Source organism: Carlito syrichta, unplaced genomic scaffold, assembly GCF_000164805.1.
Source record: "Carlito syrichta isolate Samal-C Ts95f unplaced genomic scaffold, Tarsius_syrichta-2.0.1 Scaffold305170, whole genome shotgun sequence".
NCBI lineage: Eukaryota > Metazoa > Chordata > Mammalia > Primates > Tarsiidae > Carlito > Carlito syrichta.
In genome coordinates, this window is record NW_007249266.1 from 722,972 (window position 1) to 746,773 (window position 23,802).

The window sequence follows — 23,802 nt, forward strand, 5'->3', positions numbered from 1 at the left end:
GTCTCGCTGCCCAGGCGGGTCTCGAACCCACGGGCTCAGGCAATCCACTCACCTCCGCCTCCCAAAGGCACGGGATTACAGGCTGAGCCACCGAGCCCTGCGAGAAGAACTTATTATTCGTTTTCTTTTGACCCAGGGAGTTCTTCCCCTTTTCCTTCCAAACAAGGAAGGCAGAGGTGTAGTGCAGATTGTAACATATCCACGATGTGTAACCATAGGGCCCAGCATGGCCAAGGGGGTCTCCGCCCCCTGCAGCCCTGGGGTGGACGGCATGTTTCTGGGTGGATAGTAGGAAGCATACTGCCTCCAGCTGTGTACCAAGCATCTTTTGGGGTGGGTTGGTCTTCTTCCAGGGGACTCCACACTGGGATGGCCACATCACTCCATTTCTCAGTCGTGTTTTCAGCTCCCTGGGCCTACGAGGGATCTCTGTACTTTCTGAAGAAAATGAGATAATTGTCACCAGCCTCCTACTTAATTACTGTTCCCGCTGCTTCTCTTTCCCACTGAGGAGTGGAGGAAGTCTGCTGGAGCACTTGGCAGCCTCCCTACCTGATGGCACCAGAGCCTAGATTTGAGGTCTAGTGGGTTCCTGAGATGCTCCTCCCTCACCCCAGCCTGGACGGCATCTCTGGGCCCAGCCTGCCACGGCTCCCCCCAGGGAAGTGGCCGGCCCCCTCTGCTGGCTCCACGCACGGCTGGCACACACTGACATGGCTGTGGTTTGCTTCTGTTTCCTCCTTTCCCCTCTAGAGTATAAGAAGAAGTACGGAGAGGAACACGGCTCCTGTCAGGCTGGGATAGCAGGCTTCTTCATGGAGGTGGGTACCAGCTGTCTGCGCATTTCTGTTCTTGTGATGTTCGTTTCCTTGTTTGTTGTGATTTTGGCAACCCTTCAAGGTGGGGCTTCTCAAGTCCCAGGTACTTGAGCTGTAAGGGAGTCGATTCTGGTCCTCACACCTGGGGAGGTTATTAAAACCTAGCGAAGGGCCATACCAGCTGGGCAGAGGGGGCGGGCTGGCTCATTTGGAGGATACCCCCACTTGACAATTTCTGTAGGAGTCTGCTGGACTCAGACCCATGGAAGGAGTCAGTCCCAGGGGGTGTGAGTGAGATGACGCTGTTAGGTTGTGTCTTATTTTGGTGGTTGTGTGGGTATCACCTCATTGCAACCCTCTCTCCTTAGAGGAGACATTTGGTTTTAAGCATGACTCTAACCATTCCCTTCCCCAAATTATGAAGGACCGTACCTTTGAATGCTCATGTGCCTATGCAGAGCTACTACCAAAGAAACTAGTACTTTTTTTTCTTTTTTGAGTTGGAGTCTCCCTCTGTTGCCCAGGCTGGAGTGCAGTGGCACAATCACAGCTCACTGCAGCCTCCAACTCCTGGGCTCAGGCATTCCTTCTGCTTCAGCCTCCCAAGTAGCTGGGACTTCAGACTTGTGCTACCAAGTCTGGCTAATTTTTAAATTTTTCTGTAGGGATGAGATATCGCTATGTTGCCCAGGCTGGTCTTAAACTCCTAGGCTTAGGCAATCCTGCTTTGGCCTCCTAAAGTGCTGGGATTATAGGTGTGAGCCATTGTGCCCAACCTGTTAGTACATTTTTAGGGGCTGTTTTCTTATGCATTTTTCACCTACTCTACATTTGTCCTTCATTTCAGCTCCTTATCCCGCAGACATTTTCATGGCTGTCTGCTGGATGAAGCATTTCATGCCAGGCTCTGTAACTGGCACCATTATCCATGTAGTTGCTCAGGCCAAAAAAAGAGTGTTTATTACTTAACTTTGAATTTGCCTGCAATTCTGTTGTTTTAATCTCAAAAACACATCCCAAATAGGACAGCTTATTACCATCACCATCCTCTCAGTGCTTCCACTTATTTGTTATTATTTTTGTTTAGTTGGAGTCTTACTCTGTCATCTAGGTTGGAATGCAGTGGCATGCTCACAGCTACCTCAGTCTTGACCTGCTGGGCTCAGGCAATCCTTTCATCTTAGCCTTCCAAGTAGCTGGAACTACAGGCATGCGCCACCATGCTCAGATAATTTTGTTTTTGATTTATTGTAGAGATGAGGTCTTGCCAAGTTGACCAGGCTGGTCTTGAACCCCTGGACTCAGGCAGTCCTCTCGCCTCCGCCTCCCAAAGTGCTGGGATTACAGGTGTGAGCCACCGTGCCTGGCTCCCTTAGTGCTTCTAGAAAAGCCAGCATCATCGCTTGGAGGTATATTGGCCCCAAATTGTTCTCCCTAATTCATTTTTTTTTTTTTTGAGTTAGAGTTTCATTTTGTTACCTAGGCTGGAGTGCAGTGGCACCATCATGGCTCACTACAGCCTCCAACTCCTGTCCTCAAGTGATATTTCTGTCTTAGCTTCCCAAGTAGCTGGGACTTCAGGTGTGCATCATCATGCCCAGATAATTTTTTATAGAGACAAGATCTCACTATGTTGTCCAGACTGGTCTCAAACCTGGGCTCAAGCAATCCTCCTGCCTTGGCCTCCCGAAGTTCTGGGATTACAGGCGTGAACCACTGTAACTGGCCCATTTAAAAATATATATATATAGTGGTAAATATACATAATATAAAACTCATAATTTTACCACTTGAAGGTGTACAGTTCAGTGGCATTGGTACATTTACAATGTTGTGCACCCGTCACTGCTGTGTATTTTGAAATAGTTTCCTCATCCCAACCTGCATCCCTACCATGTGTTTTCTACACACCAGCCTGAGGAATCTTTCAAAATGAAACTTGTCATTCTGACACCAAGGCTTCTCATTACATGGAAGGTTAGAACGCACACTCCACCCTTGGCCCATGGGCCCAACACCCTGACGCAGCCTCTCTCCTTTGCTCACTTCACGACAGGGGAGAGCTAGAGAAGGGCGTGGGACATCGAGGGTGGAGGCAGGTCCAAGAGCATTCTCTGTTTCCAAAGCCTTCTGAGGAGTGCCTCTTCTCAGTCAGGTGCAAGACTGACCATCTGGATTTCAGAAACTGCCATTTAAATTCAAAGAGAGGCTGGGTGTGGCTCATGCCTGTAACCCCAGTGTTTTGGGAGGCTGAGGCAGGAAGATCCCTTGAGGCCAGGGAACAGCCTGGGCAACATCATAAGAGCCCATCTCCACAAAAGTAAAATAATTAGCTGGGTGGTGCTATGCACCTGTAGTCACAGCTCCTCAGGAGGCTGAGGCAGGCGAATTGCTTGAGCCTATGAGTTTGAGGCTGCAGTGAGTTATGGTCACACCACTGTGCTCCAGCCTTGGAAACAGAGCAAGACTCTGTCCCTCCAGAAAATTTTTTTTCAAAGAGAAAATAGACAATTGGCGATATAGTGTCCAATCCAGAAAGTGAAAAAGAAAAGGTAGAAATTCAGAAGATGTATTATTCTTCACTCTCGAAGCAATAAATAGGAGATGTTTCCCTCCCCATCCCCATCTGTCACCTTTAGTGTTTTGTCTTCGCTTCAGTGTTCCTTCACTGGAGAATTGTTTTTATGACAGTTTACACAGAGTTCCATGTTAGACCCTGTACTGTCTGTCTGAGCTGTTGAGGCCAAAATGAAAGAAAGTCCCTCCGCGACTTCCAAGCCACCTGCAAGTCCTACCTCCAGTGACCTCAAAACCTGTAACAAAGACATTCATTGCTTTCCTTGTCCTGTCACCCCAAAACCTAAGTCACAGTTGTTGTTCCCAACCCACTGCAGAACCTTCCTGCTTTCCTGCTTCCCCCCATAGCCTCCCACCTCTGACACACTCATCCCGACACAGCAGCCAGAACCATCTTTTACAAGTAAGAAAAATATCACAGTGCTCCTTTGCTCAGAACCTTCTGGTGTCCTCCTGTCCCACTTAAAATGAAATCCACATGCTTTCCCACGGCCTCCTAGGCCATCCTGCCTTTCCAGCCTCAATTCCTACATGGTGCTCTGGGCTGCTGCTAATCCATGCTAGACTCTTTGGGTGGCATTGCACCAGAGATCCATACGTGGCTCTTGGTGTACAAGTGCATTTTTCTTTAGAGGAGACACTAGTAGAGGAATTGCTGGGTCAAAGTGACTCAAAATTGGAATTTTGATACATGCTGGCAAATTGCATTCCAGAAATGTCTAGAATTGACACTCCCCTGGGTTGCATCTGTCTCTATAGCTTCTCTCACTGACACTTTAAACTTTTGTCATTAAAGCAAAACAAAACAAAAAACCCTCAAAGGCTGGGTGCGGTGGTTCACACCTATAATCCCAGCACTTTGGGAGTCCAAGGTGGGAGGATGACTTGACCCAGGAATTCAGGACCATCCTAAACAACATAGTGAGATCTCATTTCTACAAAAGATAAAAAAAAAAAACAAAATAGCTGGGCTTGTGCCTGTTGTCCCACCTACTTGGGAGGCTGAAAAGGAAGGAGGTTGAGGTTGTGGTGAGCCATGATTGTGCCACTGCATCCAGCTTGAGTAACACAGTGAGACCCCTACTCAAAAGCAAACAAATTTTAATGTCCCTGTCCCTGATTATTGGTGCAGTTTATTGTCTTTTAAAAATATTGACCATTTGTATTTATTTTTCTGGAAATTGCCTGTGTATGTTCTCAGTCCATTATTATGTTTTGCTATTGTTGTTGTCTTCCTGGTTTTTAGTAACTTGTTACTCTTAGTGTGATGCCTTCGTCTTATCCATATATATTGTATGTGTATACTGTACATTTATATGTATATAATTTTTTCCATAGAATAGTGAAAGTAAATGCAGAGTTTTTACTAAAGGTTATTTTTACATACTCAGTATTTTCTTTTGGAGGTGGCTATTAACAGGTTTTCATATCAAAATAAATTTTTTTTATCAGCCTTTTACTTGTCTTTTAAGTTTGCCTATGATGTCTTTATTGTACTGACATCAGACATTCACATTTGGTCAAATCTATCTGTCTTTTTATTTCGGGATCCTAGACTTCTCTCTTAGGAAGGTTATCTCCTTACTAACTGTTGCAGGTAACGAACCGGTCAGCTGGAGTTGTGGGCAGTGAAAGAATTGATATTTGGACATGAGTCAGATCAAAGTAGAGAGGGACATGTTTATTGAGTACACGGCAAGGGAGCAGAAGGCAGGACAGTGATAGAAAAGCTGTCTGCCTTGAGCCAGTGATTTGAGATTGTTTTTATATAGGACTTTATCTCTTTTCCATTTTTCACTATGCTAATGAAGGATTGGAACATGGCAGTTCTGATTGGTTGGTGTTTGTTCCTGCCATGCAAATGAAGGATTGAAGCATGGCAGTTCTGATTGGCCTCCCTTGTCATATAAAGTGGCTTCCATACTACCAGTATGAAATTGTTCACTTATTTTTTTCTAATACTTTTATAAGTTTTTTAAAAAGAGATTTCTATATTTAATCTTTCTGGAATTTATTTTTATATACTTTATGTAGTAGAAACTACATTGTTTTCCTAAATGTATAGTTAGTTGTTCTAATGTTGACTTGTTTAATAACTTTTCCTATCCCCATTGATTTGAAATACTATCCTGCCATGTGCCGACTTCACTCTCTTCTTCTGTCTCAGAAATAATTTAGATTGTATAACCACTGTGGCTATTGTTCCTCAAGTAGATCTAGTAATGTATGACTTGGCCAACAGGCAAGGGGAACCACTGTAAGTTCACAGGCAGACGATGCACCCAATAGATGACAGTGTTGTAAGAAGTGCTATTTGGCTATCTGGGCTGGGCATGTCCAGGACTTTGGAAGTGGAAGGGCCCGGAGGGAGGCTAAGTAGGAGGCTGTGATATGGTCTAACCGTGAAGCAACAGGACAGGCTAGGGGGATGCTTTACGGATAAAAATAATTGGGAGAGTCAGAAAATGTTAAGGCTGTGTCAAGGAGCTGGTGGCCGGGGCACTGTGGGGTAGATGAAGGAGGTTTTGAGCCAGGTTTCTGAGAAGGGTGGCGCCCCTGGTGAGAAGGGAAAGAACCCACCAGAGAAAGAACCCACTGGAAGAGGTAAGCCGCTGACCCATGGAATGTGTGGTACTGGGACACTCACAGAGATATGTTTTGTGAGGGAACCACTGTCCCTTAGCATGTGCTGGCTGGGTTCAGAGCACACCAAAGTGGGGGCATGGTGGGACCAAGTGTGGTGGATCATGCCTGTATTTTCAGCACTTTGGGAGGCTGAAGCGAGAGGATTGCTTGAGGCTAGAAGTTCGAGACCAACCTAGGCAACAACGCAAGATCCTGTCACTACAAAAAATAAAAAAGAAATTAGCAGGGCATGGTGGCATGTGTCTGTAGTCCCTGCAACTTGGGAGGCTGAGGTAGGTGGGACTGCTTGAGCCCAGGAGTTTGAAGCTACAGTGAGCTGTTATCAGGCCTCTGCACTCCAGCCTGGATGACAGAGCAAGATCCTGTCTCTGGAAAAGAAAAAAAAAGTGGGAACATGGTGGTTGGTGTATGGAATGACAAGGGAGGGGTGGTGGGTGACAGTGAACGAGAGGGCAGTCCCTCAGGGTGCTGCTTGGTCCTTTGAATCCAGCCTGCTATCTCCCGGCCTCTTTGGACTTTGGCCTCTGCTTTTGTTCCCAGGCTTTTGGCCTCTTTACACAGGAGGTCTTTGACCGCACTGCCTCCCTTGTTTCTGGAACTTCAGCTGTTTGCGGCTGATCAGGAAATGTGGGTGAAGGGGTCAGGGAGGCACTGCTACCCTTATCTGCCCTCCTGCTGACCTCGTCACTTGGGCTTGTTTTTGCCGCGAGCTAGACTGTCCTCTCACAGGGCAGATAGCTGCTTCCCAAGCTGGATTTCTCTGGCCTTCCAAACTGCCCCAAATACTCTGGCCTAAGGTACCTGCTTGACCTGCAGGTCAGTGACCCTGAGCTTATCAAAGCCCTCTGAGCTATGGAGACCACCTGAGTTTTAGCTCGTCATTGAGGATGAGGGAGAATTTCCTGGGAACTTTCTTTATTTTTGTAGGGTAGGCGAATAGAGGAGATAGATATTTCTTTTTGTTGCCCAGGCTGGGGTGCTGTGGCACACTCCTGGCCGCTCTAGCGTCAATCTGCTGGCCTCCAGCGATCCTTCCACCTCAGCCTTCCAAGTAGCTGGAACTACGGGTGTGTGCGACCATGCCTGGCTAATTTTTGATTCATTGTAGAGATGAGGTTTCGCCAAGTTACCCAGGCTGGTCTCGAACCTGAGGGCTCAGGCAATCCACTCACCTCGGTCTCCCGAAGTGCTGGGATTACAGACTGAGCCACCAAATCCAACCAGTTTTAGATACTTCTAAGCAGCAAGAGAGGGCTTGGCTCCAGCCAGCGGTGGAGCCCCGCTGTGGAAGTCTGGAGTCGTGTGGGTGGACATTGGTTCAACACAGATGTCCATTGTAGGTCCCAAGCATTCTTTCACCCACCAGTTCATGTCAACTTGCAGTGTATCCAGAAAGCCTTGGCTTCTCACGGGTACACTCATATTGCTCCTGTGCCTCTGGAGAGTCTGCTAGTAAATGCATCTGGGGAAAAGGCCACACTGCTTATTGATGGGATTCCACGAATGTGGTTTAGGCAGTGGTGGCCTTTGCTTGCGGGGAAGCTTCTATTTATGTGTGTGATATTTGCATTGGGTGTTCCTGAGTGATAGGGAGCTCAGCATCAATTGCATTATCCTGGTACTTGTGAACAGCACAAGAAAGGGCACATGCATCATTCACAGTGAAGAGAAAAATGCAAGGGATTTCCAGGAAGATGCTATCTCCCTGGCCTCCCAGTTCTGAGAGTCACAGGTTTGGCTCCATTTTATCTATCTTGGACTTAAGGGATAGAGGGTGTTAGCACTAAGAGGAGGGTGGGAAACAGGAGCTATTGGTTTTAAAGGTTTTAGAGCAGAGGAATTCCTTTGTCCTACCCTCTTTGTAACGTCTAAATGGGGATGCCATGGTGCGTTAGATGTACATTTCTTAGCTTTCAAACCCATTGCCTCTAAGTCATCAGCAAGCAACGTATCCCCGCCTGTGTCCCAGAGAGGCTTCACAGGCTTGTGCCGATGCTCTAGGCTGTGGTTTATAAAAAGCTGCAGATGGAGAAGGCTCTGTGTTGTGTACACAACTGGGACTGAGGATATCACTCATTATGTTCTCTGGTGCCCTTTGTATTTGGACACTGATTATAAATTCCTTTCCAAGCTCAAGGCCAGGGAAACAAAGTCTCTCTGCTCCGATGAACAGATTGTTTGTGTTTCTCAGACTCTTTCCAGAACTAGCACAGTCCCTTACATAGAACAGAGGTGTAGGAAGAGAATGAATGAATGAATGTGTTTTCCTGGTGTTAAGTCCTGAGTGCAGAAAGTGTTCTGTTTTTATGAAACAGTGAGATACCTCTGGGACCATTCAGCTTATCACTAGCAGCTTCCTTTGAGGGGGATAGGACCTCACAACTTTAAAATGAAGTGTTCTTCAACAGTCATGTCTGGCATACCCCTTCTTGAATTATCAAAAACAAACCATTCAGACCAGAATCCGGTGGCCTTTCTTCTGTCTACTCTCTGTCAAGTTTCTTCCCCAAAGTAACCATGGATGTGTTGTTCAATGAGTATCCCCTCTTACCCGCAGCCTCGGTCTTCCTCTTTCTAATTTTCGCTTTAGATGTTTGTGGTTTTTGCAGACATTTGTGCCCTGAGAGTTCAGCAGTGACTTTATGAATTGTCACCAGAAACTCAGAATCTCTGTGGCAGGATCTGGCCTCCAAGGACCTGTCAGAAACTGGCAGTTTCTGACAGTGCATGGGACCAGCTCTGCCGAGATAAGTCAGCCTGGAAAGATCTGTTTCTGGAATCTGTAACAGTTTGGGGAACGCTGAAGGCCAAGAGGAGCGTCAGGTGTCTCTCGGCAGTAGGAAGCATGATGTGTCCAGTGCTCACTATCTCCATGAGCCTACATGGCCTGTGTCTTTGGGGTTTTGTTTGCAGCTGAGGAGTTTTCTTTAGAAATTGTGTTAATTTTAATCATGTGGGATGTAATTTTTTTCTAAAATACCTTGCATATCTCCAGTTGTCTTAGCCCAAGAATGTCATACAAAGGAACTTCATTTATTTTTGTATTTAGCATGAACTCTGATACATTATAGTAGGTACTCAGTAAATCTTGTTGAGTGAAAAACTAATGATTTTGTCAGAAAAATAATTTTGATTATTTTTTATTGCAATGTACTTTAGATACTTTAAAAAATATAGGTAGTTGAAAAGAAGGAATTCCTTGTTAGGAAAGAAAGGACTGAAAGCCAGGGGCATCTGATGCGTGCAGGGACAGCTTTCCTTCCTCTTGCCTCAACTCAGCCCTTGCACAATGGAGGCTTCCTTTTAATGCTTGTAAAATGTCACTTCATGCCCATGTTTTGTGTTTTTGTGAGATGACTTCCTGTCCATGTTTAATTACTAGTTTAGAACTTTTTAAAAATCAGATTTACATTTGGCATATACAATAAGATACACTATTTAAGATGCAGAATTCAGTGAGTTTTGACAAATGTGTACACTGTGTCATCCCCACTTCAATGAAGATTAGAATGTGTCCATTATCCCAGAAAGTTCCTCGTGCCCCTTTGTAGGCAATGCTCCCCATCTTAATTCTAGGCAACCACTGACCAGATATCTCTCAGTAGAGACTGGTTTTGCCGATTCTAGAACTTCATATGTGTGGACTCATGTCCTCTCTTTTTCCCATCGATATTTTGTCTAGGATTCACCCACATTTCAACTGGATTTTAAGACTGAGAAGGAGTTATTCAAGCAGAGGAAGTCTGAAGGAGGGAGCTATAAAAGAGCAGCGTGTACTTAGAAAACCAGATGAGTGTCCCACACTTTGAGGAGACAGAGGCAGGAGAGGAGCCTGGTGTGGACAGTGCTGGGTTTTTCCTGAGCTCTGTGCTCTTGGAAAACAGTTTGTTTTAGCATTTTGAAAAATACAAAGAAAATAAACTTTGGGGATGAGGGAGAAAGAGGTGGGGGAAGGAAGGAAAGAGGGAGGAATGGATGAACAGATGGACGGAAGGAGAGACAGAGAGAGAGAGACAGAGAGAGAGAGAGAGAGAGATTTTCCATAGTCTTGTCACTCATAGAAAAACCATAACTGTTTTGGAGCTTATCTTCCTGCTCTTGTCTGTGTATGTGTGTTTGTTTTACAAAATATGATCATAGTGTATATATTGTTACGAATATCCTTTTTAACTCACCAGGGCATTGTGACCGTTTTTCAATGCCATTAGGTCTTCCACAGTGCTTTTAATGCTGCCTAGAATTCTGCTGAATGGATGTACAATAATTTAGAGTCCCTTTTGTTAGATGTTTAGGTTGTTTCCAACTTTTCTTGGCACAGTTATGATGTATCTTCTTGTGGACACATCATGCAGACATCTGTGCTGACTTCCTTAGGTAACCAAGTCATTTTTGGGGCACATATGGTTATCATCAGCATTGGTCAATAGATGATTTTTGGGCACAAACATGCTCTCCGGCCTGTTGACCATTTCTTCCTCAACTAAATGCTGAAGACAGCTGTGCCTTTTGTGTTCTTGAGTTTGATTTTAGCAGTAGTGCTGTCTCTTGTTTCCTGTGGTCTCTTCTTCCTTAGTTGGCTTGGCCTCTCTGGTCTCTCGGTTTTGTTTTTCTGAGTTTGTGGGGGGCCATGGTGATTACTCTGGAATATCTCTGAGCAGGAGTCTTAAGTGAGGCCTGGAGGGGATTCCCTGGAGTATTAGTGTACAGTTTCCTCTTGCTATGTACCTGGCAGGTGGAGTCTTCCGGTAGTGAGCCTGGAGTCCAGGCAGGGTGAGGTATTGCTGCCCCTTCATGAGTGGTATTCCCTGGAATCTGTGGTTGAGGCCAGTGTCCATTGTTTTCCAGTTCCTTGCTTGACCCTGGTGTAAAGTTGAGGAATCGTGTGTAGCCTCATCATGGATGGGATAAGGGCCTGTCCTGTCACACATTCTTTTACCTTGCTTAGCCATCTTCACATCTTTAGTGCTGATAAACCCATCTGTATAATAGATTCCATATTGCTGGGGAATCTGGTGAATTAGGCTTAGCTGAGAAAAGTCCTTGGTGTGAGGTATTTCTCCTTTGTTGTGACTATGGTTCTCACTGCACACCTCCTCAATTCCTTCCCTGTTTACCGCTGAATTTCTTTTTGGTAGGAGCTGGTAGTGATGGGTGCCCCAGGGTCGTTTTATTGGGCTGGGACAGTCAAAGTGCTGAACCTCACAGACAACACCTATTTTAAACTGAATGATGAAGCGATCATGAACAGGCGGTACACCTATCTAGGTGAGTAGCTCATGGACATGACAGGTAAAAAAGGGGAACTGGGAGCAATTCCTACCAAAGTACGAATGCTTGCTTTATTAGTGGAAAGAAGCGTTAGTTGCCTTCTGCATCTATTGTTCTAATTGCTTCCATCTTTACCCAGGGCATCGTAGCATCTAGCCCCACACACAGATGGTAGAGAGGAGAATTGGATTAAAATTGTGCGATTGAATTAAAAAGCTGACAGTTGGGCCCCCAGGGAAGCAAACATTTCATTTTCTTATTTTAGCAATTACTCAAGTTCAGATGGTCAGTTACAGAATGAGTGCAATAGAATCCTGGTTTCTCATGGACATCTCTTTGGATGGAATCTCTGCTTCCTGGTCACAAAACTGGTTGCAAATAGAAATAATGTGAACCAGAACTTATCATGACAGATGGCAGCCTAATGCTGATGTTTAATTAAAGGCTTAGAAAAATTTCTCTTATTTTCTCAGCACTTTTGATTTTCTAGAAAGAAGATAGACAATTTAATTTAGCAGCCATCAGGCAAGAATGACACTGAGACAAGGCCATTCCCATTTAAAAACAGACATAGGCTGTCTTTGCCTGTGGAGATGACAATTATAAGACTCTTTTTCTTTAATTCATGCCCCCAATGCTATAATTCTGGACTGAAAACAAAGCTAAATTTAGGAAAGCCTAATGATGACAAAACACACACTACATATAACGTAAATCAACAGAAGTCCCTGGCTCCCTTTTTGTAGAGCAGGTCACTGGGAATTTCTTGTTAGATGGGGATACAGAGTTGTGGACTCACTGTTCCTTTCTAACTACAGGTGTTTTGTTTTGTTTTTTCCCCAGTAGCATAGACCCAGTAATACTTCTACTTCAGGTCTCTGGGTATTGGACCCCATGCCCATCCAGCTCCTTAATACTGCTGTTTTATAAAGCACTTACCCTGTGCTAGACTGTGTGTATTATTTCTTTTAATTTCTGAAACAGCCTTATGAGGTAGCTGTTATTAACCATATTGTATGGATAGAAACTGAAGTACAAAAATGTTCTGTAACTTGCCAAGATCACATGACTCCCAGGTAGCAAAGTTGGCTATAAACCTGTGGTTTCTGAGCGCAGAGTCTAAATGCAGAGCGGCCTCCTCTATGGGTACTGCTGATATAGCACCTATCATGGTTATTGTGCCCCTCGCTGGGCTGGGAGTACCTCGAAGGGAGGGATTTTTATTTGACATTTCCAGGACTTGGTAAACTGCCTCATGTATGGTAGGAACTCAGCGTATATTCATTGAGTCAGAGAATTGAGAAAGTTTGGATGGTGGCTTTAGGGTCTAGGATAGGTCCTTTGAACCCTAAGGCCTGTGGTCTCTCCCTGTATACAAAGCAGAGACCCTTATCTGCTGCAGGGATCAGCAAGGATCAGCTCAGGCTTTGATCTCACTCATAATACTCATAGATAATGTGAGCCTCCAATCTGAGAGAAATCAGCCACATGGTGAATAAGAGTTGATCATGGTATGGTGTCATCACAAAACTCGAATAGCTTATAATCACAACATTAAAGTTTGAGGGTAATGACAAGTTTTGGGAATATATGGCATCCTATGCAGGGTTTATGCTGGCTGGATGGGAGACTTAAGCCTGCCAGCAAGGCTCTTAGTAAGTAGGAGAAATTTAGACTAAGAACAGACAACATTTCCTTTGTTTCTAGATTCCTTTTACACCCAGATTCTTTGACCAACCAATTATCCATCCACCCGTTTACTCCCCCCACCCACCAACCTACTCACTGCCAACTTCTTTTGCTTTCTCTTAGGAGTATGACATAATAGTTAACAGCAGGGGCTTTGGAGACACAAATTGGATTTGAATCTTGCTGTGCGACTTTGGCATGGTGTTTAACAATGTTTTGTCTATTTCTATATCTGTAAAATGGAAGAAACAATCATACCTTCTTCATAGATTTGTGAAATGAAAAAAGAGAATAGTATCTAAAGACACATGGAAGAATGTTCATAGCAACTTTATTCATAATAGTCCCAAGCTGGAAACAATCCAAATGCCCAGCAACAGAAGAGTAAAGATATTATACAGTCATACAATGGAACATTACTCAACAATAAAAAGAAACAAACTACACTTAACAACATGGATGAACATCACAGATATGCTGAGTGAAGTTCTAGAAAAGACAAACCTATATATAGTGATAAAAATCAGAAGAGTGGCTGCCTGTGTGGGGGATATTGACTAGGTGAGGGCATGAGGGAACCTTCTGGGGTTCTAGTTCTATGGTTCTATTCACTTTTTTGACCTGGGTGGTTGCATGGTTATGCACATGTGCACACCTTCTTTAAGTTCTACACTTCAGATAAGTGTATTTTACTAGAACTATACTTCAAAAAGATAAAAAAGTGTATAGTATTTAGCACAAGTACCTGTTCCAGAGAAGACACTCAGAAAGCACTCTTTCCTGCCCTGATGTCCTTGCAAACATTCCATTTTCTGAGATGAGCCATTTTATCATGAGAAGACTGACAGCAGCCATTTGTTTCCTGGTCGCTGTCTTAGAAGAACTTAGAAGAACTGGACCATCCAGATAAAGGACATGCTTGAGAAACCTTTTCCTCTGGTGGATATTTTTCTTCCCTGCCCTTCTTTCTCAACCCTGTCCTTGGTTTCTGCCCATCCTGTTCAGGTTATGCAGTGACTGCAGGCCACTTCTCTCACTCATCTACTACTGATGTGGTAGGAGGTGCCCCACAGGATGAAGGCATCGGCAAGGTAAGGAGAAAAGCCTGTGGAATTGCTGAAGGACAAAAAAAGGACAGAAAAAGGGAAGTACTGCCCTGGTATAGGGGTTTTCCTACTGACTTTGACCTGAACATTCTCCTAGGTGACTGGCAAGCAAGTGATGAAACAATGAGGGACCCCCTGATGGTTCCCTTCTGCTTGAGAGTTTCCCTTGAAAGCTCAATTAGGGTGTGAATACTCTCACACTCTCCATTTCTGCACTTTCTGAGGTTCTTCACAGCTGACTGTATGTGTGTGACTTATAAACCCGACTCCTGGCCTCAGAGTGCCTTCCAGAAGAATGACATCCCACGCTGTCCAGCTTCAAACTCCCCACCCTCCAAATTCTTCCCAGGTTTGGTTTTGACTTAATAGAACCAGATCTACTCCCAGGTGTCTTTGAAACTTTATTTATGTCCCCAATTATTCTCATATTTATTTCTCCAATGTTTTAGAAGGAACATTGGGTTCCCGAGACTGGTTCAGTCCAAAGGCTGGACTGGGAAAATGTGGGTTTGGCTTCCCCTAAAGAATAGCATCTGCCTAGAGTGTAGAAAAGACCCACCCCATGGATCTAGGTGTGTCTGAGTTCCTTTGGGAAGTATGGCCTCCAAGGGTCCTGAATTATGAACTATGCTTGTTGGTTTTTTAGCTTCAAGGAACAGAAAATCCAGATTGAGTAGGGTCAGGGATATGTTTTTTTTTTCGAGTTGGAATCTCACTCTGTCGCCCAGGCTGGAGTGCCGGGGCCGCTCCCGGCCACCACAGCCTCGACCTGCTGGGCTACGGTGATCCTTCTGCCTCAGCCTTCCAAGTAGCTGGAACTACAGGCATGCACTACCACGCCCGGCTAGTTTTTGATTTATTGTAGAGATGAGGTCTCGCCAAGTTGCCCAGGTGGGTCTCGAACCCGCGGGCTCGGGCAGTCCACTCATCTCAGCATCCCAAAGGTGTGAGATTACAGGCTGAGCCACCAAGCCTGGCTGGGCATATGTATTTTTAACAAATAACATAGGTTGTTTGGTGGGAAAGACTGAACAAACAGAGGAATGAGCTTTGGTTCTGCACTCTTATGGGTGGATCTATGATAGATTCTGGTCGGATCTTCCAGGGCTCAGAGAAGTGAGATCTAGATTCTAGATTGACCCACATGGGCTGAGACCACTGTTAGTTGGAACCCTCAGCTGGGATGTCAGGATGACCAGGGAGCTAATGAACCATCCAGCTGCCTAAGCTTGACTGAGATGTGTTCATGAGGGTTATTTCTGTGGATCCTCCTGTGCAGAGGTTAGGGGGCTGTTGCTCATGTTTTTGGAACATGTCTCTCCTTTCTCCCTAACACTGATGCTGTAGAGAAAGTTTCTTTGAAAATGAAACCAGATAAATCAGGGTCCTGAGCCAGCAGGGAGGAGGGGCATGCAGATAACCTTTGAGAACTTCACGAAAGAGGTCACATGAGTTTCTCTACATGGTAGAGGTAGAGAAGCACCGAGAACTGTCTGCACATTGATAATGCCATCAGGCTACCCAGCATCTCTATAGGGTTGGTAAATGCTGATCTCCAGTTCACAGTGTTGCAGATACCTCTATGCTGAAGATAGCAGCTTTGTCCCCCCTCACTAATTGCATAAAACTTGATCCAATGTATTGCTTTCCCTTCAGATAATTATGATGACTGCATAGTCCCTGATGAGTCTTAAGACAAGAATGGGGCTGGGTGCGGTGGCTCAAGCCTGTAATCCCAGCACTTTGGGAGGCTGAGGTGAGGGGATTGCCTGAGCCCATGGGTTGAGAAACAGCCTGGGCAACTTGGCGAGACCTCATCTCTACAATGAATCAAAAAATTAGCCAGCTGTGGTAGCATGTACCTGTAGTTCCGGCTACTTGGAAGACTGAGGTGGAAGGATTGCCTGAGCCCAGCAGGTCGAGGCTGTGGTGACTGAGTGTGCCACTGCACTCCAGCCTGGGCAACAGGGTGAGACTCCAACTCAAAAAAAAAAAAAAAAAGACAAGATTGGTGCTTACACCAATTGATAGTGTCAGGGAATCCTGGATCCACTTAACAAAGAAATAACCTGAAAATGCTTCTTTTGGTTAGACCACCTTAGAGGCACTGGGAAACTGGTCATAGTTGACAAAGTTGCTGATGATTCCACATTCCCAGGAACTGGAGCTGGTACAGATTTGATTCCCAAGGGCTCCAGAGTGAATCTCTGGCCTTCAGGATTTTGGTTAAAGTTACTCATTTCTAGTGTCAGGGCTTGAAAGCACTCACACTAAGATGGCAATTCCTTATTTTATGGGAGGGATCACCTACCCTGCTTCTCACAAAACACTCTTCCTACAAGGTGTAACTTGAGAAAGAAATTCCCCAGTCAAGTACATTTCGGAAGTTAGATGTCTGTGATTCATCTTTGCAGTGGAGATTCATAGTTTAAATGTACATGCTAAAGGCTCTAAAAAGTTCCACGGTAAAGGAATGTAATGTGTAACTCTGCATTTCCCAAACTGGACTCATATTTGCCCAAGCAGATCCCATTCAATAATGTTATGTGGAATCACTTTGGGAAACTGCTGCATGTACAATACTCACTTCTACCCCTTTGTCCTGTGTTGTGATACCTGACAAAGCTCTTAATTCATAGGAATACAGGAACTATTTCAAAGAAGAAAAGACTGACTTTTCCTGAGAGTTGAATTGTTTACTAGTAATGTGGAGGCTCCTTGGATCTTATTGTGTGTGGTTTCCATACACCATGTGGTTCAGAAGTGGTGATTTCTGCTTCAGGAATGAAGGACACTTTTTGTGCAGGGTTGGTAAAATGGGAGCTATGCTGACTTCTTCATGATCATTAGCCGATGTAAGCACTCCTGCCGTGTGCCTGGTCTTTAAATGAGACTCCCCGGAGGATGCTGGCAATATCTGGGGGTCATTGCTTCCACCCTAACTAGATTTTTTTTTCTTTCCATAGGTTTATATTTTTAGAGCTGACCGAAGATCAGGCACCTTAATTAAGATTTTTCAGGCATCAGGTAAAAAGGTGAGGTTCTTGGTATGCATGACTTTTTTGTTTGAGAGGTGTGACCATGTGAAAGTCATTGCTTCTTAGAAAATGGGCATGAAAGCCCTCCCTGTGCCCTGCATTTATATGTTGGTTCTGTCTGCATGTCAGTGCCTTTGCCGCCTCAGCAATATGTGTGACCTGCAGATGAATGGGATTCATGCTGATTTTAGGAGACATTGTGTAGCAAGATGAGTTTATGCGTGGTCAAGTTACAGCACAACTTCAAGAGGTTGTCCGTAGTTCAGACACTGTCATCAAAACAACTACATGCTCTGTCTCTCTGCCTTTCTCTGCCTCCATTCTCTTTCATACCTATTCATCTGTACTCCAGAGAGCTCAGGTCCAGCTGCATACAGCTTGCAAGCCTGTTTTGTCTATATAAGTGACTACTTTCAAGGGACATAGACAGGCAAATGCGTCTCATGTTCCTATCTTACCAGCTGGATACTACCTCCTTCCTGAGTCCTCTACCCTCAGCTGTCATTGCCAAGGAGACTGTTGTCACACAAAGAAAATTCAAGTGCAAGTCACCTGGTTCCTCTTAGAACCCTAAAGCAGAAATAGTTCAAGAGGTTCTCCTGAAGTTAGTCCTGGAATGAGGCTTATCTGCCTGTGCCATCCCCACCCTGTCCTTAATCCACTCTCTTCTTCCTGAGAGTTTGTTGTATTGCACTGTAGCCTAAAATTAAGCCGGTTAGAGAGTCCTTCAGGTAATAAGCAGCAGTTTTCATGGGCGTATCAGCCATGCATTCTTTAGTGTGGCTTAGGTCAGAGGACTGTTTAACTGAGCTTGGCTACTCTAAGGGGCACAAGTTTAGGCTGCCAGGAAGTATGGGGGATAATTTGGAGGCTGGTCTTGGTGGAGGCCTTAGTGGGCTCTGGGAAGAGGCACGGGATGCCTGGAATGTGAGAGGAAGACCTCAGAAAACAGGAGAATGCCAGAAGGCAATTTTATCTACCACTACCCTCAGAAAAGGGGTGAGGAAAAAAAAGATTGTTTTCTTTCTGGGCCATGGCCCCAGTTCTGTTCCTGCTGGGACTTAGGACTGCCATATGCCAGCCTGGGATCCTTCCACATTGTTCCGATGAAGAACCATGTTATGAGTTCCAAACATCCCCCTCCCAAGTAGGCCTTTTTGCAATTTTAACAGCCTGAATATGTGCACTTGGTATACAGTTGTCATAACCTTTTGAATAAAAAAATGCATCACCAAACTCAGTTGTGCATTTTTCTTCAGAACAGCTCTGTGTTCCCCTGAGAACTGTGCTGGCCTGTGTTATTTTAACATTTCCAAACACCAAAGCATCAACACTGGAAAATGACTGTGAGTGATTCTGTAGAAAAGGTTTTCCAAGCACCCCCAAAGTTAGAAAAGAAATAACTGCACACCACTTGTGATGAAAAAGTCCCAAAGAGCAGCTAGGGTGTGAATGGCACTAAGCCTAACATTTTAGATCCTTCTCCAAAATATAGGTAGATGGGTGAATGTGTCTCTTGTGGAAACAAACGCCCTCTTCCCTTCAAATGTACCTGGGTTTGAAAGCCTAAGATTGAAGGACTCTTTACTGGGAACTGTGGCACTTCAACACACCTGTCCCCCTGTTTTCTGAGCGTCTTGATGTTTAGTTGTAGTTGTGCCTCCTGACCGGCTCCTCCTTTCTGCCACGCTGCCTGTGCCATGGACAGACCCAGTTAATGCCTGTTGTCCTTGAGTCATGAACAGTCTATAATTATGCCCTCTCTCCCTCTTGCAAACCTCCCGCTTTGGGTGATCTTACCTGGTCATCTGCCTGTGCCCATGTTGGTCAGGTTTTGGGGGTTGATTTGAGAGTGAGTACTGTGAGGGGGAATGAGATAAACCTAGGAGGACCCACTGGTCCAGACTTTCCAAGGACTTTATGTCATCAAGTTCCAGGACAGATTCACTTGTCTGTCTGCTTGAATGTCCTTATTATGACAAGAGATGTTGGGTTACCTGAGGGAGGGACAGAAGGCCTAGGCATTTCATCTCATAGCCGTGTGACTTTTTCTTCTCTCTAGGGTTCTTTTTGCCCTAACCTTTGTACCATTCCCTAGGGACCTCTTTATTCTGCCTCTTACTCATGGCCCTCTGGCCTTCACTTCCTGTCTCGGTATCTCCAACAGGTTTTTCCCCATCATTGTCTTTCAGATTTTGAAATAGATCATTACCTGTCTTGATACATCTTATTCTGCTTTTTGCCAGAAGAAGTGAGATTGTCTTGTCTCTCTGACTTCTCCATTATCTCCCAGGGAGAGGACATGACCCCTGGCTTTCAAAGGATGCCTTGGGCTTTACCCCTGTGTCCGGAGCCACACGCAGAGAAAAGGGTTCTAACTCAGCAGACTGCAGCTTCATTTCTGCTTTTGTTTGGCTAGAATTTGATCAGATAGTCCTGTATCCTGACTTCTCATAAGACAGAAAAAAAAAAACAAAAAAACAAACACAAAAATCCAGTTCTCATCTTTATTGACTTCCTTTGAATAGTACACATGAGAAATCACCAATGTGTGCAGTTCAGATGTCAGTACTCACCCGTCTCACATTTCCAGGCTGATGGGGAGCTCTGATCAAGGGGTGCTCACCCCAACGCGTCTTGTTGCCGTATTGAAGTTTTATTGAATTAACTGAGTATGTGAGGTGTTTGCTTTTCAAAACTCAGATAGGAAACTTCACATACAGGGATTTCTGATTTAACAGTGTTGCAGATGCCAAGTTAAATAGCCCATTGGAATGAAACAAATAGTTCCCCTGGGGCTCAGCCAGAGAGAGCGGCAGCTTTGCTCCTTGGGGCTTTGCCTGTGTCTTACCAGTTTCTTTTACTATAGCTCAGACGGGAAGATTCTCAAGACCACTGAATTAGTGACTGGCAGCTTGGTTCCTGTCCTCCCCACCCGCTGTAATTTCAACCCTTTCCCATGCCCTTCTCCCTGGAGAACGGATGGTGGTGGGGGAGGGAGGTGGCCCTAGCATGTCACTGGGGAAGGATTTCTGAGCGGCCACTACAAAGTCCTCATGTGCCAGTGTCAGCTGCAGGAAATAGATTGGTATGCTCCCTACCTCTCTCAACCTCCTCTGGGTCAGCTGCCAACAGACTCCAATGGTAAGAGAAAGTGTTGGTTCACGTCCATAAAAACCAGAGCCATTTACTTGAAAACACTTATTTTAAAAGGATAGTGCTATTTCTTTTCTTTTTTAAAGTAGAGGTCGAAAACTGGCAGCCTTTGGAAATGAAACAGCCTATAAAATTTTTGTTCGACCTGCACAGTGTTTGTTTATTATTTTAAAAGTGAATAAGTTGCCAGCATTTAAAAAATAGATACTTCAAATAAAATTTCAGATTTTTAACTTCTTTTGAAAAAATGAGAAGTTTGTCCCTCTCTGTCACCTTCCTTTTGTTGACAGTTAGCTGCGGCAAGGTAAAAACTCTCCTTTAGCTGGGCTGGTGGGCTGCAATTTGCCACAGTTGCCACCACTCACTATTGTTATATAGACACGAAAGACAAATATACTTGCCACCTGTAAGCACATTTGCACGGTTATTTTTTTTCTTAAGTCTGTTATATCACCTGCATGGATCCCATTGGTATTTGGGTTTGAGACCCCTAACTTAAAATAGTAGGAGCTAGATCAAGCTATAATTAAACAGGAGTCAATATTTACTGGTTCTGTTCCCCTATCAGTGAAACAGTCTTATGAGTTGTACCTTTTCTGTGACTCCAGCTCATGTCTTCCTACCCAATCTTTAGCAATGCACAGGGCTCGGGGAGGATCACCTATTTCCCTATGTTACATTCTTTTCTATTTTTCCTTTTCTTTTTTTTTTTTTTTTTTGAGTTGGAGTTGTACTTTGTCGCCCAGACTGGAGTACAATGGCACACTCACAGCCACCACAACCTCGACCTGCTGGGTTCAGATCTTTTTGCCTCAGCCTTCCAAGTAACTGGAACTACTGGTGTGCACCACCACACCCAGCTAATTTTTTAATATATTGTAGAGATGAGGGCTCACCAAGTTTCCGAGGCTGATCTCGAACCCTGGGTTTAGGCAATCCTCTCGCCTTGGTCTCCCAAAGTGCTGAGATTATAGGTATAAGTCGTCACTCCTGGCCGTGTTACATTATATTCATGCCTGCATTGTGTTGTGAAATTTCATATTCCTCCTGGCTTGGCCTTGTCAAATATTTGCTACAAGGGGCATTTTCACTATGGCTGTCACCTATATTGGCATTCTCAGATTGTGTTTTTATTTTTTTATTATTTAAAAAAATAAACTGCATTTTTTTTTGAGTCAGAGTCTCACTCTGTCACCCAGGCTGGATGGCAGTGGCACACTCACGGCCACCCAAGCTTCGACCTGCTGGGCTTCTGTGATCCTTCCGCCTCAGCTTTCCAAGTAGCTGGAACTACAGGCGCGCGCTACCATGCCTGGCTAATTTTTTAAATTTATTTTATAGATGAGGTCTCACCAATTTGCCCAGGCTGATCTTGAATCCTTGGGCTCAGGCAATCCACGTGCGTTGGCCTCCCAAAAGTGCCAAGATTACAGGCTGAGCCACTGAGCCCAGCCTAGCTTGTGTTTTTAAAAGCAACACCTCCCTCTCCAGGCTTCGGTCTATTTTTCTTCCCCTCGCTAGGGCTCCAGGAAAGGAGGACCATGAGCCAGTTGGTGTTGGCCTCATGTTGACTGGGGCATTGCATCGCTGCCGGAAGCTGGGCACTTCGCTCTTTGTCCAGGCGTTCTGGTGTATGGGGCGGGGGACACAGTCTCTGAGGGGCCGGGGAGCAAATGTGTCTGCAACTGATGGGCCAGAGGAAAGCAAGGGCCTCCGTGTGCGAGGGCGGACACTGAACGCTTTGTTGCGACTCAACTTGGTTGCAGATGGGCTCTTACTTCGGCTCCTCCTTATGCGCAGTTGACCTGAACAGGGATGGCCTCTCCGATCTGCTGGTGGGAGCCCCCATGTTTTCTGAGATCAGGGATGAGGGGCAGGTCACCGTCTACATCAACAGAGGAAATGTGAGTACAAGGATGGGTACTGTGGGGATGGATGTGGGGGAGGGACGTCTGTTCAGTTAGTCGTGACAGAGCACCTCTCTGGGCATGCCCTGGGCCACGTTACCTAGAGAAAGTGAACAGACCTGGTTCCTGCCTTGAAGAAGCCTGATGGTTCACGAATAGAAAGTTATATATAATGTGACATCGGCAAACAGACAGGGGCCAGGAGGAATCTTCGTGACTGTTTGTGTGCTTACTGTGTACCAAGGGGCTATTCCTCTTGCTTTCTTTGAGTGATTTCAGTCTAATGTACACATGGTGTCGAGGGTCCCTATTTTTCTGAGGCCTGTAGAGGTTAAGTGACATGTTCTAAATCACACAGCTAAGAAGTGGTAGGGCTGGGATTTGAACCCAGGCTAGCTGGCTTCAGAGCTGCGTGCTTCATCTTGAAGTTGTGCTGCCTGTGTGAGCATATAGACATCTGTCCAGGAAAGCAGAGGGGAACACGTGGGCTGAGGGAGAGTCTTGAAGAAGGAGTAGGAATTAGTAGGTAGGCAGATTGGGTTGGGGTAGCTCCGAGGGGGAACTGGGCAAGTGGCTTGAGGTGCGAGGCAGGGCCACTTGGTTCAGCATGGCAGGGAGGAGGCTGTCCCTTATTCTGCAGAACCATGAAAGGGATATGACAGAGTCAGGTGCCTCTCCCCCACTGCAGCCAATGGAGGGTGGGTGCATGGGAACCAGGCTGGGGTGGGGGAGACCAGCGCATCTGTGGAGGCAGGAGACCAGTGAGGAAGCATAATCTTTTGAGGCTCTGGAAGTATGAGTGTTCAACAAGAGAGAAACAGTTCAATGAATACGTTCTAGCTGGGTGCAGTGGCTCACGCCTGTAATCCAAGCACTTTGGAAGACTGAGGCAGGAAGATTGCTTGACCCCAGGAGTTTGAGACCAGCCTGGGAAACATAGCAAGACCTTGCCTCTACAAAAAAAATTTAAAAATTAGCCATGCATGGTGGTGTGCACCTATAGTCCCAGCTACTTGGGAGGCTAAGGCAGAAGGATCACCTGAGCCCAGGCAGTCAAGGGTGAGATGAGCTGTGATTGTGCCACTGCATTTCGCCTGGGCAGCAGAATGAGACCCAGACTATGTTTATATATATTCTGGTAGCACCTGTCTTAGCCAACATGCGCAACATGAGAAAAATGCTTATGAGATTATCAGGGGAAAATGTTTAAAAACTTTGTGTACAAATAACCTTTAAAAACATGCCAATTCATAGACAATGAAAATAGCAGAGCTCTCTGGGTAGATTTTTAGTTTTATCTTTATTCAAATAGTGAAAGTGCAATACTTTCATAATAACAAAATCAGCAAGAGTGTACTGTTAAGCTGTGACCATGATGCTAGTTATCCCAGTTGGGAGAGGCAGTGGTGCCTAACTGTAACCAGGCGGGCAGATGCCAGAATGAAAGGCAGGTAGTTAAGGAGAGTCTGGGACTGAGAACTGCAGGCTCCTTGGGAAGGTGGATCTAGAACCTTCGGGGGAAAATGATTCTTGGTATTTGTTGCAGTCATTCTTGGCACGTGCGTCTCCACTCACATTCCAGGAAGGAGGGCAGAGC

At 45.3% G+C, this 23,802-nt stretch overlaps 1 protein-coding gene across 1 annotated transcript in view; it reads left to right on the top strand.

The window, feature by feature from the left end:
* The window catches only part of ITGA9 (integrin subunit alpha 9), a gene marked incomplete at its 3' end in the record, with an annotated part of 153,788 nt that overhangs the window by 46,277 nt on the left and 83,709 nt on the right, over positions 1-23,802 (top strand). Inside the window, exons 6-10 of the mRNA XM_008061272.1 lie at positions 754-821; positions 11,177-11,306; positions 14,004-14,089; positions 17,071-17,139; positions 22,065-22,202. Of these exons, the coding sequence (XP_008059463.1) occupies positions 754-821; positions 11,177-11,306; positions 14,004-14,089; positions 17,071-17,139; positions 22,065-22,202 (491 nt within the window). The remainder of the gene's footprint in view (positions 1-753; positions 822-11,176; positions 11,307-14,003; positions 14,090-17,070; positions 17,140-22,064; positions 22,203-23,802) is intronic.